Genomic DNA, 18,839 nt, shown 5'->3' on the forward strand with positions numbered 1-18,839 from the left:
AAGAACAATAAATTACATGTGCATTGAAATAATTAATTGAAAACCCCTGCACTTGGAAAATATTTAACAAGCCTAGAAAATACAAGGTTCTCATATAGCGGAATTGTGGGGATTGTTTTAGTGAAAACTCCACACCTGGCTTAGGGAAGGAAAGATCCATGTGTCAATAAGTTTAGTTTAGAAGACTAGATTTAGGGGGAAATTAACATGACGAGCTGCAGTTTTATAATGAGGTAAACACTTAATTTTAAAAATAGGTTGAGTCATGGGAGGAACATTGGACAGACTGCAACGAGTTATATTATAAATTACATGTATATTTGTAGTCTTATATACGTCGAAAACTTTTATCTTAATGTGGCTTTATTACCCATAATGACAATAAAAAAAATACTACATGGTGGTGATGCAAAACGTCAGGTCCAAATCCGGCATGTGTTGTCTTTGCTCCCTGCAGAGGAGAAAAAAACAGGAACAGGTGGTTACACAGCTGCAAGCTTTTTCATCCAAAATGAGCAATTAAGCATTTGTGAAGGGCAAACAAGGAACAGTTCATCCACTGCTCAAGGCTACTTTATAACTGTGTTGTGTTGTTTTCAGATGCACTAGATGGTGTGTGTATGTCAGTGAGCATGTATACCAGTAATGATGGTGTCGCCTTCATAGTTAAAGACACAGGAGAATATTTCGTCTGTGTGTCCCTCCAGGACTTGGAGGCAGACGCCTGATTGAACGTCCCACAGACGAGCTGTCTTGTCTGAACTGGCAGTCAGGACCCTGCTGCCCTGTGGGCTAAAACAGATCTGCCAGAGAGGCAGAGTCAGGAGTCTTACGACAAGAGTGGTAAATAAAGCTTGCTCACGTGCAAGAGAGACAGAGAGAGGGTATGTTTGGCATACCAGAACTGTTTGAATGAAGTAAAGATGGCAAAGCATTCACTTTAATATCTAGATTGGCTGAAATGTCCACTAGCACCACTACTCAATTTTTCATATGGTATGATAAGGAAATCATGGCTAAAGCTGATTGTAGTACAGGTGACTAGGCTTATTATCCCCTGAATCAATTTATATCCTCAAAGAGCAGAAAGAGGAGATGACTAAATAATACAGGCCATGTAGATGGCCATGAAAGTGAGGAGTGTTTTCACTGAATGTTGAAAAAGAGCACCAAAGAATGACCAAACCGGACCAAGAAACTAAGAAACAGAAGAACCTTACACTGTTAAAGAATGAAATATGATTAGAATAGAAGTTAAACATGTACAAGGCTGAAATACTGTGCAGCTTTCAGAGGTCATAAAAGGTTAAACACATTGAATTGAACAATTATGATTAACATATTGCATTCCTCAGACGGTACCGGTCCGTGGATCAATTGGTACCAGGCCGCACAAGAAATAATTAATTATTTCTGCTTTATGTATTATCTGAGTCTGGACGATCTTTATTTTGAAAAACCTTTTATTTTGAAAAATGATTCTCCCGGTGACGCCTGAGTCACTTGTGCACCAAAATTTAACCCATAAGCTAGCAAAATGCGTAAGAAACTGACGTCTTAGGACAGTTTCTTTGCAAAGGGGAAAAGACCCAGTGAAGAGACAGGAGAAGAGCCTACTTCCAAGAAAAAGATAGCTTTTAACAGACAATACCAGGAATTTGACTTGAAATATGGTTTTATTCCGGTCGGTGATTCCCACATACCAATCCCACTTTGCATAATATGTGACAACCGGCTCTCAAAACTGCTTCGCCACTTAGAGACCAAGCTCCAGGAGTATTTTAAAAGAAAAAAAAAGGAACATGAGGGACAGAAGACATTACTGAGGGCCACCACATTAGTAAATGCAAATGCACTATTTAGTTTTCTTGACATTGACTCCATATTCTGAAATGTTTGAAATGTTCATAAGAATAAAATTTTCTTTATAATGTATTTATGGCATATCCGAATCTTATTTTGAAGGGATACTTAAACGTTACGATAGCAACCAGTCACGAGTCAGAGCGCTGTGAGGCCAACCCCCCCACCCCTCCACCCCTCCACCCCCCAGGCAGCAGTGAAATTGTCAAGTGTTGACCGGTCCGCGGTGGTAAAAAGGGTGGGGACCACTGATCTACCACATGGCATGAATAAGTAAAAGAAGGATAGGAGAATACAGGCGGATATTCATCCTGGAATAGAAGGAAAAGAGCATCTAATCAAGCTTATAGGGGGATTATTTGTCTGTCTTTTTGTATACACATTTTATACTTTTACACCATACATTTTTCAATTTCACCTGATAAAAGGCTGACATGAGAGTTGTGGTTTGCAATATTCAAAGCTCAAAGACTTCAACGGACACTCATGGATGTCATTTATGTTATTTTCATTTTAATTGACATGTTTTATTAAAGTTTTTAAAGAATCTAGTTGTCCAGACTTGATCTACATGTCATGACACTGAAACCGCCTTGAACCACAACTGCTGTCCTTCCACTTCAGGGTCACCCCTAAGTTCATATGCTAATAAGATTCTAGCAGCTTTTTAACAACATCCAGGATGACAGAATGTTTAAATAGATATAATAAGAAGATAACTTTATTACCAAATATAATAAAAAAACAACTTCAGGACGTATTTACTAAGTTGTTTTGAATAATCAATGCAGCATTATATCATAAACATGTCCTTTGTCTATCCCTGCAGTTCTTTTTACCCCCTCACTGATTTACTGTTATTGTGGTTGTTTTGTAAGCAAGAAGTCCTAAACCACCAGGCCGCGACCAGTCCTGGTCAGTGCGTCATGTGTTACTGGGCAGCAAAGAACGGAACAAGGAAAGCTTTGTTATTTTTCAATTATTTTTGAGTTAAGTCACAACAGCCAAGGAGTCACAAAATGAGCTAGCTAGTCTTTGAAATTTTCAATTTTGCATGATAGAAATAAAAGGTCATTTGAATCAGTCACATATTGTACAATTTGAACTAAACTAGGCTTGTGTGTTTTTATTTTCATCTCTCATCTTTATGCACATCAAGAGCCTATTAATACCTTGCTCCACTTTTTACTGTTTTTATCATCCTGCTTTTTGATCTGAATATATTTAGTTGTTCTAATAATTCGGGCTGATTTTAGCTTTGGCTTCTTCCTTATTCTTACATGGCATCCCAAGGATTCACTTTTAGGGTGAGTTGTACTTTTTTTTTAATATTTCTCTTACGCTTCTTGTGTAATTCTATTTCATCATATTTATCCTTCACAACCGAAGAGGAGGTCTATGAAAATAGTCTGACATAAAACCAGTCAAGAGTGCAAAATAAAAGATTGGGGAAAGCTTACGATCAGTCATTGATGAGAGATTTGTATTAAACTTCAGAAAACAAGGTTGACATTTAGTTCCCAAGTAATTAACCCAGAAGGCAAACTTTTAAAAAGACTGAAAAGTGACAGAAATTTCAAGTTATCTGGCCATATTCAAGGTGGTATCCATGGTAACTTTTTGGATCGAGAGACCAACCTTTGAGATCTCTCCGTTGTGGCCCTCCAGTGTTGCAACACACTGATGTGAAGATGCACTGAACACTCGGGCTGTACCTGATAGTCACAGAGAGAAAGAGTATTGGTAGCCTTTTACAGGTATCCTTTTTTTATATGTTGCTGGTTTGGCTATTGTATCAAATTTAATTTTTCCTACACACATAATATACAGGAATATACACGAAAATACTTGTGAAAGTGAGAAATAGATGAAAATGCAACAATATTGCTCACCATCAGCCGAAGCAGTAGCAATAAGTTGACCATTTAAATCGAAACACACATCCAACACTTCTTCTTTGTGTCCAATAAATGTAGCCACACAGTTTCCATTGGCTGTTTCCCACAACTAAAAGATATAATGCATGGATGAAAATACACAACTATCTGCACCATGTAGACAAGCAAATACAATAATTAGGACACTGAAGTGGTAGCAATATCTACAGTCTCGAATATTTCTGCTGTTTTGAGTGTTTTTTCAATCATCTTCTCAACCTTCTCCATCTAACCCTATTCTCTGTATCCTCCTCTCTCACACCAACTACCTTCATATCCTCTCTCACTACAACCATAAATCTTCTCTTTGGTCTTCCTCAAGACCTCCTGCCTGGCAACTCCAATTCCAGCATCCGTCTACCAATATATTCACTATCCCTCCTCTGTACATGACCAAACCATCTCAGTCTGGCTTCTCTGACCTTCTCTCCAAAACATATAACATGTGCTGTTCCTCTGATAGACTCAGTCCTGATCCTATCCATCCTGGTCACTCCCAAAGAGAGCCTTAGCATCTTCATCTCTGCGACCTTGAGCTCTTCCTCCTGTCTTTTTATCATTGTTACTGTTTCCATACCGAATCGCTGGTCTCAGCACTGTCTCATACACCTTTTCTTTCAATCTGGCTGATAGTCTTCTATCACATAATACCACTGATACTTTTCTCCACTCATTCCAACCTGCTTGAACCTGTCTCTTCGCCTCTTTTACATAGTCTCCCCTGCCCTGGACTGTTGACGCCAAGGACCTGAAATCCTCCAACTTCTTGACCTCTACTCCCTATAGCCTCACCGTTCCACCCAGGTTCCTCTCATTCACACACATATACTATGGTTTGCTGCGACCAACCTTTATTCCTCTCCTTTTCAGAGTATACCTCCACCTATCTTGATTTTTCTCAACCTGTTCTCTGCTATCACTACAAATCACAACCTTATCCGCAAACATCATTGTCTATGGACATTCCTGTCTAACCACATCTGTCAGCCTGTCCATCACCACTGCAAACAAGAAGGGGCTCAGAGCTGATCCCTAATGAAACCCCAACTCCACCTTGAACTCCTCTGTTACCACTACAGCACACTTCACCACTGTCTCAAAGCTAGCATACATGTCCTACACCAGTCTAAAATTCTTCTCTGCTACTCCAAACTTCCTCACACAGTACCAGAGTTCCTCTCTTGGCACCCTGTCATAAGCTTTTCTAGGTCTACAAATCTGGCCTTAACTGTACTTCTCTACTAGCATTCCCAAAGCAAATACTGTATCTGTAGTACTCTTTCTAGGCATGAAGCCATACTGCTGTTAACAAATGCTGACTTCTGCTCTTAGTCTAGTTTCCACTACTCTTTCCCATAACTTCATTGTATGGCTCAACAACTTTTTCCTTCGATAGTTTCTGCAATTCTGTCCACCCGCCTTATTCTTAAAATTGGGCACCATCACACTTTGTTTCCATTCTTCAGGCATCTTCTCACTCTCTAAGATCCTGTTGAATAATCTAGTAAGAAACTCTACCACTACCTCTCCTAGACACTTCCATACCTCCACAGGTAATTCATCAGGACCAACTGTCTTTCCATTCTTCATCCTCTTCAATGTCTTCCTCAGTTCACTTTTACTAATCTCTGATACTTCGTGGTCAACAATAGACACCTCTTCTACTCTTGCCCCTCTTTCATATTCCTTATTCATCAGCTCTTCAAAGTACTCTTTCTGACTTTCCCATCACTCTTCTAGCATCTGTCAATACACTTCCCTCTATATCCTTTATCACCCATACCTGTTGTACATCATTTCCATCTCTATCTGTCTGTTTTGCTAACCTATATAGATCATTCTATCCCTCTTTACTGTCCAACCGAGCATACACGTCATTGTGCGCCCTTTGTTTGGCCTTTGATACCTCTATCTTTACCTTACATGGATTTCTCCCTGTTCTCCTGTCTGTTCTCTTCAGTCCCCTCAGTGTCCCACTTCTTCTTTGCTAACCGCTTTCTCTTCATATACTCCTACACATCCTCATTCCACTATCAAGTCTCCTCATACAGTATACTTTCCTTCCAGATGACACACCAAGCCCTCACCTGTCTCCCTGATAACATTAGCTGTAGTTGTTCAGTCATCTGGAAGCTCCATCTGACCACCCAGAACCTTTCTCAACTCCCCCCTGAAAACCATACAACACCCCCTTCAGCTTCCACCACTCTGTCCTCTGCTCTGCCTTTGTACTCTCGATCTTCCTAGTCACAAACATCATCCTACAAACCGCCATCCTATGCTGTCTGGCTACCCTCTCATCTACATCTACTTTGCAGTCACTACTGATCTCTTTCAGGTTACCTCGTCTATACAAGATGCAGTCTACCTGCGTGCTCCTACCTCCGCTCTTATAAGTTGCCCTATGTTCCTGTCAGTTCCTGTCACTATGTTCCTGTCAATGCCTGTCACAAAAAAGTGTTCACTACCACATCTGTCCATCACTTCTTCATCCCCTCTATTGCCCGCAACAACATGCCCACTGAAGTCCGCACCAATTACCACTCTATCACCTCTGGGGATATTCTTCACTTCATCAAACTCATTCCAGAACTGCTACTTCTTCTCTAACTCACATCCCACCTGCGGGGCATAGCAGCAAACAACATTGACCATCACACCTTCAAAGTCCAGTTTCAGACTCATACGTCTATCTGACATTCTTTTCACGTCCAGAGCATTCCAAACAAACTCGTCCTTCAAGATAACTTCTACTCCATTTCACTTGCTGTCAGTGACATGATAGTACAACTTAAAGCCTACTCCTAAGCATCTAGCCCTACTACATTTTCCATGTCTCCTAGACACACAGTATATCAGCCTTCTTTCTCTGCATCATGTTGACCAACTCTACCTTTTCCTGTTATAGTCCTGATATTCAAAGTCCCTACTCTCAGCCCCAGACCCTTGCTTTCCCTCTTCTCTCTGTCCCAGACTCTTGCCTTTCATCTTCTCTTTCTGAACCATCTCCAATCAATAAACTCATTAATGTGGATTCATCGTACCTGTGGGCATAACTCATTATGTACATCAGGGGTTCAAGATTTGTGTTTTCTCTATTATGTAATGGCGCCCACTGACATATCTTGGCAGTAGGTGAAAGGAGGTAATGGACTTAATCAAATAGTATGACTGTATCTGACTCTTCTGAAATTAAGTTTAGTCATAAAAGTTAATAATATTATCACAAAAATCCAAGATTTCTTTTGCAGCTCCCCATCCTTACCTTGCAGGTTTTATCCATAGAACCTGTGACAATGAGGGAGCAATCCCAGTTAAACTGAACATTACTAATTTCCCCTTTGTGACCTCTCAAAGTGTGGATACATCTAAAAATGAAACACAAAAATAAATTGATAAAAACAAACAAACAAGTAAAGCAGTAAAAAAGTTTCTTGCATTCATTCTATTCATCTTACTGACATGCCATGAACATATGCACATACATCTGAACAAACCTTGAATATACAACCTCAACATCAGTATTTAGTCTGACCTTCCTGAAGCAGCATCCCATATTGCAACGGTGTGGTCAAAGGAGCCAGTGACAATCTGACTGCCAGCAGTGTTGAAGCACAAAGAGAGGACTTCAGCAGTGTGACCCTGAGTGGAGGGAACACCATTTAATGTCTCAGGCCCTTCCTTAATCATACAGTCAGTGCTTCTATTGTTACTGATAATAGCATATAATGATAATTATAATAAAAATGCCTCCCCTCTTTCTTAAAAAAGCCATCAGTATATCAGAAGAATGCCTCCTTTCATTTCCAATGACATGTATATTTTTTACTGCGTGATACTGGATTTTATTTCTTTGGACTTGTGATCAACTGAGAAAACATGGATGTGGTTTTAAACATTCGAGAAAAGCAAGTTCCATTTAATATGTTTGACAAAACAGCATCACTCCTTTACATATGCTGTGTGACATCTCACTCGCAAATTCTCAAAGCAGCAGGTAATAGTAAAGCTTTATTTCCTAAACAGGAAATGTGCTACAATGCAAAGATGTCGCAGTTATCAATTAATCAATAAGCAAAATTCTTATGGAAACAGTGGAGCAGTGAAGGCTCCAAACATTGTCAGGTGTTTCATCAACTTCCCCACAACAGCAACTTCAGAGTATTAGACAGGGCATTTAATGGAAAAATTAAGAAAGGAAGAAAGACATATTGCGAAATTAAAGAGAAATTCAAAGAATAGGAGTTTGATCATGATCACACAAATACTGTAACTATACTGTAAATGGAACAGGTAATTCGTGTCACTGAGACGTCAACTAACAGCAGATAAATTATATCATGTCTTCTAAAATGTGGCTCTGATTACACAGGAAGCTGCTTTCATTATCTTGGATCCAAATAACTTCATTTTGCTCTTAGACTTTTAGTCTATGAACCATATTGTGAAAAGTACGATGACATATTTTAACCTTTGAGCGACATTGTTTCCTAATAGTTCTCCATGCTGTGTCTCTTAAGCAGCAGGATCTAAGTCATCGAATCTGGCACAACTCAGAGTCAGGATCCATCAAACAAAAAATGTGGAACTTGATTAAAAGATTCTGTCATTAAACATATATGGAAAACTTATCATGTTGCTTTCACTGTATATATGGCATTTACTGCATATCTGTGTATCCTGAAAACAGACCCCTTCTGCACTACTCTTCCAGAGGTTTCTTCATGGCTTCATATGATTTTGAGGCATTTTTTTCTCTTTTGATCTAAGGCCAGGGTAAAATAAGGCAATAAGAATTTAAAGATTTTGGATTTTGTTTGTTTAAAGGTATTAACCTTTGTAAGTAACATCAATTTTAATTTTAAGAGGCTTAAAGCAGTCAACATTACTGTATTGTTTTCTCAGTGTTGAATAATAAATAAAGAATACATTTGTTGTTTAATTTGTTCTTCCTATATGAAAACTACTGAAATTGTTGGTATAAGGAAAATACTGGTGCAATTTAAAAAATCCATCATGAGTTTCAGCTGATGAGAAAAGCATGAAAAGCTTTAAAAATGGTCAAGCCAACAGTCTAAGATATTTTTCTTAAGTAACTGAATGGAATGAACTAGTGGACCTAAAACAAAAGAGAGGATAACTGTTATTGATGATAAAATAAGCCGTCCTCTTGCTGTAGAAAAACTATTTCATTGTTTCTTACCTAGTCTAGTCACTCTGGAAAAAATGGCACATATTTATCAAAGTCTACAATCAAGACACATCTTCATGAACGTCAATAAAAAGTTTTTAATAGCAAAGTGCAAACCAATGGTAATCCACAGGAAAAAGAGATCAAACTTTGGTAGAAAACATTTAAAAAGCCTGTTTAAACTTTTCACGGACCAACACAACCAGATAAGCCAGATTGGGTATGCAGTTAGAAAAGGAAAGTTACACATCATTGATCGCATCGTAACATTTAACATGTGGGTGTGCAGGGTGGGAATGAAGCTTCTGCATTTGAGAAATGATGTGACTTCTGACAGAAACACCTGGATGAACATTGGTATGGCAGGGGTTGGACTGTCTGCTTTGATTTAGTAAAACTAAATCAGATACTGCTATACAGAACAGAATGACTTGAAACATACTGTAAAGGAGTAGAGAGTCTTAAATCATGCAAACACAGCAAGCTGCAGAGATACCCCTGAGTGTTGCAGATCCAGACCCAGCTAACCTACCAGTTGCTCACTTTGCTACTATTCAGTGTTCTATGATTATGTTTCAGCTATACTGGTTGGCTGCACAGGGGAAAGGAACATTAATGCAAAGGGATATTGCTTACAATGAAATAATGACTCACAATTAAACTGGCGACCTCCTTTCCAGTCTCCACACACCACAACTTGGCAGTGGAATCCATGCTGCCTGTGGCAACAAGTGTACTTTGCGGGTTGAAGGCCAGGCACACCTATGTAAAACAAAACAGTTTTGTGTAGTTTCTTGTGCTCCATCCCATAGCAAAACATTTTGAAGGGAAGAATCATAATCTTATCACAAAAAAAAAAAAATTCTAGGAATTTTTTTAGAAAAATATTATGCCCAGAACAATACATTTTAAAACTGAATACTTTGAATCAATGCAGTTATATTTTCTTGCAAAATGACATGATATAAACTTTGCATAAAAGTTGTTATCTTCGATCATACAAACATACTTAAATATGTTATAAGCATCTAAAGAATGTCAGATTCATTCTTAAATGATAAATTTGATTTTCACGATGGTCTGGAATTATTTTTGGGGGATTGATTATAACCTATAATATAACACATCATAGGAATATAAAAGTCTGAATAATTATTTATTTTATTTTTAGGTGACTTTTTTTAACTTTGGCAACATTATTACATTTTTCAAGCAAGGGACTCAGAATGTTATCGTAGCGATTGTATTTGCTTAAATTTGGGAAGATATGTCACTACTCATCCAAGTGGTTTCTTCAGATAAAAAATACATTTTACATTTTTACCCCAAAGGAGGCTGATTACCCTAAGGAAACGTGGTTAGATTCAGAAGTTTACTTAGGACTAACAAACCCCATTCAAAACCCCAACTCAGGTGACTCAACCTGCTCCTCAAGTACTTTACAGCTCTTTTCACTCTACTTGGTGGATCAAAAAAAAATCATGATTTTACAGTCAGCCTCTTCTGTGGTATTAAACACTTAAAACTTGCTACAGATATTCTTAAGTCCCTTTGATACGCGGTAATTAGGTGATTTTTTTCGAGGAATTGGGTAAGTCCAGTCATGGTGATAGGTAAGGATAGTTTCAGCAACCATTATGACCTGGATGACGTCATAGAATCTGCACAGCAATACTTGAAAAAAGGACATCTGTCATTGGTTCACCACTAATTTTAAATTTGAACAATGCATGTCAGATGGTAAGGGGGATTTATCCCCACTTTAATGTTTAATAATGTGTTGAAGACAATCTACAGGTCCTTCTCAAAAAATTATGATAAAGTTCATTATTTTCCATAATGTAATGGTAAAAATTAAACTTTCATATATTTTAGATTCATTGCACGCCAACTGAAATATTTCCGGTCTTTTATTGTTTTAATACTGATGATTTTGGCATACAGCTCATGAAAACCCTATATTCCTATCTCAAAAAATTAGCATGTCATGAAAAAGTACTCTAAACGAGTAACCTAATCATCTGAATCAACAAATTAACTCTAAACACCTGCAAAAGATTCCTGAGGCTTTTCAAAACTCCCAGCCTGGTTCATTACATGGGTAAGACTGCCGACCTGACTTCTGTCCAGAAGGCCATCATTGACATCCTCAAGCAAGAGGGTAAGACACAGAAAGAAATCTCTGATCGAATGGGCTGTTCCCAGACTGCTGTATCAAGACACCTCATTGGGACCTCTGTGGGAAGAAAAAAGTGTGGCAGAAAACGCTGCACAACCAGAAGAGGTGACCGGACCCTGAGGAAGATTGTGGAGAAGGGCCAATTCCAGACCTTGGGGGAGCTGTGGAAGGAGTGGACTGAGTCTGGAGTAGAAACATCCAGAGCCACCATGTACAGGCATGTGAAGGAAATGGGCTATAGGTGCCTCATTCCCCAGGTCAAGCCACTTTGGAACCAGAAACAACAGCAGCAGCAGAAGCGCCTGACCTGGGTTACAGAGAAGCAGCACTGGACTGTTGCTCAGTGGTCCTAAGTACTTTTTTCCAATGAAAGCAAATTTTGCATGTCCTTCAGAAATCAAGGTGCTAGAGTCTGGAGGAAGACTGGTGAGAAAGAAATGCCAAAATGCCTGAAGTCCAGTATCAAGTACCCAGTCAGTGATGCTCTGGGGTGCCATGTCAGCTGCTGGTGTTGGTCCACTGTGTTTTATCAAGGGTTGGGTCAATGCAGCTAGATATCAGGATATTTTGGAGCACTTCATGCTTCCATCTGATGAAAAGCTTTATGGAGATGAAGCTTTCATTTTTCAGCACAACCTGGCACCTGCTCACAATGCCAAAACCTCTGGTAAATGGTTTACTGACCATGGTATTACTGTGCTCAACTGGCCTGCCAACTCTCCTGACCTGAACCCAATTGAGAATTTGTGGGATATTATTAAGAGGAAGTTGAGAGACACCAGACCGAACACTGTGGATGAGCTTAAGGCCGCTATCGAAGCATCCTGGGCCTCCATAACACCTCAGCAGGGCCACCGGCTGATTGCCTCCATGCCACACCACATTGAGCAGTCATTTCTGCAATAGGATTCCCAACCAAGTATTGAGTGCATAACTGAACATAATTGTTTGAAGGTTGACTTTTTTTGTTTGAAAAATACTTTTTTTATGCACTTTTATGTGGGATGACATAGGCTAATTTTTTGAGATGGGGATTTTTGTTTTTTTTTTTACTTTTTGCCAAAATCATCAATATTAAAACAATAAAAGGCTTGAACTTATTCAGTTGCGTGTAATGAATCTAAGACATATGAAAGTTTAATTTTTATCAATACATTATGGAAAATAATTAACTTCATCACAATATGCTAATTTTTGAGAGGGACCTATATTGTAAAATAAGTTGATGTAATTGTGTATAATGCATAGCAAAATGACAATGTATGTCAAAACTTAATGAAACACTTACGATTTCAGCAGTGTGACCTTGGAAGGTATGAAAGCATTTCCCGGTCTCAGTGCACCACAGTTTACAGGTCTTGTCAAAAGAGCCAGTGGCAATTTTGTCTCTATATGACATGGAGAAATAATGCTATTATAATATAAAAATTCATTTGAACAGGTGAACACTTTATCTAAATCTAATTGAGAAAAATGTATCTCTCAGAGTTTGTAAAATTCAAAAAAAAGCATGTTACCCAAAGGGATTATTGAAAGCGATTGCATAAACCACATTTCTATGTCCCTCGAGTGTGTGCAGCTCAGTGCCTGAGGCAGTGTCCCAAATTCTACATGTCCTGTCATAACTCCCAGTTATGAACCTGCAAATTTAAAGAGTAACTGTAACCGGAATGCACCAAACACTCTGTACATGGTCACATTATTTCACTGCAGACACTCACTTGAACCCTGATTTGTCAAATGCAACATTCGTCAGTGGGAGTATGTGTGCCTTGAGCTCCTGAAAATCAAAAAATTAAACAAGATTTGAATTATAACCTCCAAGCCAATTTTGATGAGTACATATGAAATTTCAAAATAAGCCAGTCTATATTTTATGTACTAACAGGAAACAAATAATATTCTATGACCTTTATGCATTAGTCTTGTTTCTTACCATTTTGGTGTTCTTATCATTGTCCATATTTGCCTTTTAATGCTAAATACCTAAAACACTGCTGCTCTCTAGTGCCTGCTGCAGCCATACCCAAGAAGTTCCAGTCATTGAACATATATCTAGATTAAATTCTCCTCTGGAAATATCAACAAGGGAGCTCCCATAGAATTGATAAAAATCCCCAGTGTCAGGAGTTTCAAGGATGATTAACATATATATTAAAAGTATGACATGACCCAATGTCTACTTGATAAATCTATATTCAAAGTTGTCCATGCTATGGATTGGTTCATATGTAATTGTGACCACTAAGACTTTATAAAATGTGATCTTATTTTTCTTCTTTTTTTAGAAATCTAAATCAGATCCTAGGCAAGTGATACTGTTTTTAAGACTGATGAATATTTTCTTTTCACAAATTATAGTCAGCCCCACGAACATCAGTTTGACATCACAAAGACTTTAATTTATGACCACAATTCAGGGATTTAAGTTGAGAGATGTTGGAATTGCCAAATAATGCTTTTTGAAATGCCAAAATGATTTTACAATTCAGTAATTGACCCCAAAATAGCAACAATTCAATGTCAAAACAAGTCACATTGTGTTCATGTTTATAAGAGAATACATTGCTGTCAATTAAAAGACAACACAACATTATCAAGCTGGTATCTGTATCTAAATATTAAAAAACTAGTATTAAGGGTTGTGGCAAATGTCACGACTTAGATTCAAGGTAATAGTGCTAAATAACACTGGTGTTCAGTGAATGTAGAGAAAGCAAAGGCAGCAAAGTGATCAATATTTCACATAAATACTGAACTGTTAATTTTCATTTTAGCCAACATACAGAGTATGCTTATACATAGTGTATATACTCTAAAATATAGATCTGTTAATTGGTATACACTATATAAAAATGAAATAAACTCTAATGCCTGACCTTGGAAAACCAGAACCTATGATGGTCCTGCTGACTCTGTTTGTGTTGAAGTCGAAGGACAAGCTGTTTTACTTGATCAGCCTTGGACTCTGTGATCAGAGGCTCTGACTGCCTCATTGCTGAAACCAACTCATCAGGGTTTGTTCTGCATTAAAGGAAAATCTCTGAACATCAACAAAGATTGATCAAATGTAACAATGTAAATAATGCCCTGCTGGAGAAATTAGGGAAAATTCATTCACAAAAAAAGAAATCAAAGCCATATTGATGAATAGGGAAAGTATTTCATTATTATAATTAGTACACTTTTAATTTTAAATGTGATTTTGAGTTTCAGTTTTTGGTGAGTAGAACGCCCTGTCACCCTCAAGGATGATGATGGTGGTGTGAAAAACAAACAATTCCTATTCCAGAAAAAAGTGCGTCACATCAAGTTTGACAGACACATTAAGGAGAATAAAGCTTACGTAACCACAGTTGCAAATGCTCGTCAGTAATAATAAAGTTACAGCTCCACAAACGTTGTCATGAAAGGTGTTAAGAACGAAATTCTGGGTGGTTTGGAGAAATAAACATTTTAAAGTCTATCCTAAATCAAAAATATAACTATAACAATATTGTTTGGGATACTTCTGTCCATATTAGCCATTAAAAGGCTTCTTTGAGACACTGTTCAAAGACTTTTTTTCAAAAGCTGTCAATTTATCTCAATCAATGATAAAGAGAAACTGTGAAACAAGAATAAAAACTGCAATGTTGACGTTTTAATCTCCTAACAAGTCAATAAACTTTGGACGATTTGATTATATTATGCAATCTCAGTATCCGCATACCATGCATAAAATTAATAGCCTAAATGCTGTAAATACACCTAATAATAAAACGTTTACGAGTAACAAAACGTGTCATTGGGGGTTCAGTTACAGTAAAACTCACGCACTCTGGAGTCAAATCCAAAAGGTCGATTGATTTGTTTCTTAAATGTCCTCCTTTCTCATATTCCAGAATAATACCTGCGAAAGCGGAAATGCAGTGGAAAATAGTATGTTATAGAAGTAACATTCAAAACGACAGGGATTTGGAACACAGGATTTGAAACGACGCCCGATTTGTCTACATTATCTTCCAAGTTATATTCGATTTGCTAAGATGATTGCAAAGTCGAAAAGCCCCCGCCCTGTAATTTAGTTAGAAGACACCAGAGTTACTATTGACATCAATGAATTCGCTGATATTACCTGGTGGAAAATATCTGAGAAGAAACCTCTTGAGTTTCATTTTGAGCTGTGTTGTGGACGCTTCACTTGACAACAAACCGTTACTACGGTGATATGTACCGCATGCTCTTTTTTCGCAGACTTCGCATGCGCAGTACGAAAAGAGGCGAATCACATGGCTGAGTATTTCAGCATAGAAGGAATACAATTTGTGTGAATGAAATTTACTCCGAATGATGCGTTTTCAAATTGTGAGCAGCGTATTTACTTTTCACCAAATAATAAAACTTTTTTTTTTTTTTTTAATGTGTGCGCGCCCGCGTGTGTGTTAGTTGCCTTATTCATTCAGTGTCCCCCATCCCACTGATTGATGTTGCTGGGTGCTTATTGGAAACTACATATATCCTGAATAGCAGTTATTTCTTTATCTCCTCCCTCAGTTAGGTTAAGGGTCTGCTAGGGCTCTGGGTGCAGCCAACTGTCACAAGTGAACCTGACTAAGCAGGTGAATGATTCCAGCTGGGAGCGCCGGCACACATGCAGCTGATCAATGTGTGTGTGTGTGTGTGTGTGTGTGTGTGTGTGTGTCTTGCATTCTTTGTCTTGTGCTTCCTCACCAGTGCCTAGTTCCTGTGACCCCTGATGCCTCTCCATGTCAGCGCCTTGTTCCTGTGACCCCACACGCCTCTCCTTGCCAGCCCCTGGTTCCTGTCTCCCTTGGCCAGCTCCTAGTTCCTGAGACCCCTGTGACCTTCCCCAGGACCTTCCTCGTCAATAAGCCCTTAAAGACGCCCTGCCTCCTGAGTGTCCTTGCGTTTGGGTCTAGCACACCTTCCGTAAACATGACAGAACAATCTGGCCATTCTGACCCAGTGGACGCTCTCCAGAGAGCCATTGCTGAACAGAACTCTCTTGTCCACTCTCACGATGCTGTTCTTAGGTCCCTCAGCTTACAACAAGAGAACACTAACCAGGGCTTGGATCAGCTGACTCAGGTACTCCTGAGCCTTCAGCCTAGTCCATCACCTCCGCCCAGTCTCCCAGGCTCTCGCCTCCTCCTGAGATGTTAGCTCACCCGTGCCAGAGCAATTCTCCGGAGAGGTAGGCCATCATGGGGGATTTCTTCTACAGTGCACCTTGGCCTTCGATCATTCCCCGCATTGCTTCCCCCATGACAAAGCCAATATTTCATTTATTCTAAGCTGGTCTGAGCCCCAGTTCCAGGACCCATCCTGCTTTGGTTGCACCATCCAGGAATTCTTTCAGGAGTTCAAACTGACCTCCGGCCAGGATCCCAACCACACCGCCCAATCCTGGAATCTCGGGATGCTCCGATGAATCCTGAAACTGTTTCCAACTTTGCTGTTGAGTTTAGGACATGCTGTGTCTGAGTTGAACTCTCCTGCCCTGAAGAGTGCCTTTTTTCATGCCCTCATCAACACATTGAAGGATAAATTAGCCCTGGATGAGCCTGAAACTCTAGATGGACTGATATATTTGGCTATTCACCTTGATAATCACTATGACAGAGAGAGAAGCCCACAACAGTTCATGCATGGGACTAACTATTATTCTTCTCCCAGCTCTACCCCCTGTCAGAGGTAGACACAGATCCAGCCCTCTGGGTTCAGAACCAATGCAGGTCAGTTGGACCCGCCTGTCTCCGTAGGAATGTCAGTGGTGAATACAATCCAACCAGGGCCTCTACTGAGGCTCCTCCGGTCATTTCGTAGTCTCCTATCTCGTTCGGCCAAAGAGAGGGGGTTTGCCAGAAGAAGGAGGAACGCTGGTAGGCCATCTCAGAACAAGTACCTCTCCTCAACTCATACTCCATGTTACTCTTGTTTTCAACGAAAACACTCCTTGAAGAGCCTTGAAGAGGATGAAGAATGGAAAGGTAGCTGGTCCTGATGACATACCTGTGGAGGCGTGGAAGTGTCTAGGGGAGGCAGCGGTAGGGTTTCTGATTAGATTATTCAACAGGATCTTAGGGAGTGAGAAGATGCCTGAAGAATGGAGACAAAGTGTGAAGGTGCCCATTTCTAAGAATAAGGGGGATGATAAGCCATCCAATGTTTTTTTTGGAAAAGGATAGTGGAAACTAGACTGAGAGTAAGCATTTGTGAACAACAGTATGGCTTCATGCCTAGAAAGAGTACTACAGATGCAGTGCAGAGAAGGCCAGAGGGAGCTGAATTATGTTTTTGTAGACCTAGAAAAAGAATATGACAGGGCGCCAAGAGGGGAGCTCTGGTATTGTATGAGGAAATCTGGCGTGGCCAAGAAGTATGTTAGACTGGTGCAGAACATGTACTGTATGCTAGCTGTGAGACAGTGGTGCGGTGTGCTGCAGGGGTAACAGAGAAGCTCAAGGTGGAGGGTGGACTCCATCAGGGATCAGCTCTGAGTTTGCAGTGGTGATGGACAGGCTGACAGATGAGGTTAGACAAGAATCTCCATGGAACGTGATGTTTGCAGATGACATTGTGATCTGTATTGAGAGCAGAGAATCGGGTGAGAAAAATCTAGAGAGGTGGAGGTATGTGCTGGAAAGGAGAGGAAGGAAAGTTAGTTGCAGCAAGACAGAGTATATGTGTTTGTGAATGAGAGGAACTTGGGTGGAACAGTGAGGCTACAGGGAGTGGATTTCAGGTACCTGGGGTCAACAGTCCAGAGCAATGGAGAGTGTGGAAATGAGGTGAAGAGACGGGTTCAAGCGGGTTAGAATGGGTGAAGAAAAGTGTATAAGACAGTGGTGGGACCAGCCATCCTGTATGGCCTAGAAACAGTTAAAATGACAAGAAGACAGGAGGTAGAGCTAGAGGTTGCAGAGATGAAGATGCTAAGGATCTATTTTGGGAGTGACCAGGATGGATAGGATCAGGAATGAGTCTATCAGAGGTGCAGGCGTGTCTAGTCCACACCTCCAAGCAAATCTAACGCTTTGCTGACTGGAGGCGGACTCCTGCTCCTGCCTATTCACCTGGGTAAAGAGTCTAGCTCTCTTCTCGTGACATTTCCTTGAAATCCACCAACCGGAAGTTTGCCCCTATATTCATTAGCCCATTTGAGGTGGAGTCCGTAATCAGCCCCTCTGAGATTCACCTCCACCTGCCACCTAGCCTCCATGTTCACCTGACATTTCATGTTTCCCAGGTCAAGCATTTTGGATCCATCCCTCACATCGGATTACCGCTCATCCATCTTGTTCATCTGGGCCGCCAGCCCCTGTGAGACTGCCTGAGCAGGTGAATGATTCCAGCTTGGGGTACCTACGCCTGATCAGGTCTCGTCAAGCGGAGGATAAGAAGAGTCTGCCACTAGCCCTTCAGTGCCAGATTGTCTGTCTTTCCTCGCTAGTTCAAGAGCATAATCCTAAGAGCAAGTTATCCTTGAACCTGATTGTTACTTTGCCAAACCCCAGCTCGCCAAAATATATTCACGTTTTTATTTTTAAACATGACCAGGCTAAAGTGAGTAGGGGCGCAATGCCACTCTACTTTATAAACTCAACTTGTCAACAAATACTAGTGCCAAGAGCAAAATTGTCTTTCAATTGCCAGATAATCACAC

General features: G+C 39.9%; 1 protein-coding gene across 2 annotated transcripts; it reads right to left on the reverse strand.

Moving 5' to 3' along the window:
• Nucleotides 1–316: 316 nt before the first annotated feature.
• daw1 (dynein assembly factor with WDR repeat domains 1) lies at nt 317–15,345 on the reverse strand. 2 transcript variants are annotated; one of them, XM_086164617.1, is made up of 13 exons: nt 15,288–15,345; nt 14,990–15,062; nt 14,050–14,194; nt 12,892–12,950; nt 12,688–12,810; nt 12,459–12,558; nt 9,646–9,753; nt 7,336–7,442; nt 7,066–7,168; nt 3,756–3,870; nt 3,502–3,578; nt 641–803; nt 317–451 (listed from the first exon to the last, which is right to left on the reverse strand). In XM_086164617.1, the coding sequence occupies exons 1-13, from the start codon at nt 15,325–15,327 to the stop codon at nt 417–419; spliced, it is 1,248 nt and encodes a 415-aa protein (XP_086020743.1). In that variant the 5' UTR covers nt 15,328–15,345; the 3' UTR covers nt 317–416. The 2 variants fall into 2 exon arrangements, with proteins under 2 accessions (XP_086020743.1, XP_086020744.1); XM_086164618.1 differs by lacking the exon at nt 15,288–15,345 and having other exon boundaries at nt 14,986–15,043.
• Between the last annotated feature and the right edge of the window lie 3,494 nt (nt 15,346–18,839).

The sequence above is a fragment of the Fistularia commersonii genome, chromosome 18 (genome assembly GCF_037954325.1).
Source record: "Fistularia commersonii isolate RoL2024-O1a breed Wild chromosome 18, RoL_Fcom_v1.0, whole genome shotgun sequence".
In the NCBI taxonomy this organism is placed as follows: Eukaryota; Metazoa; Chordata; class Actinopteri; order Syngnathiformes; family Fistulariidae; genus Fistularia; species Fistularia commersonii.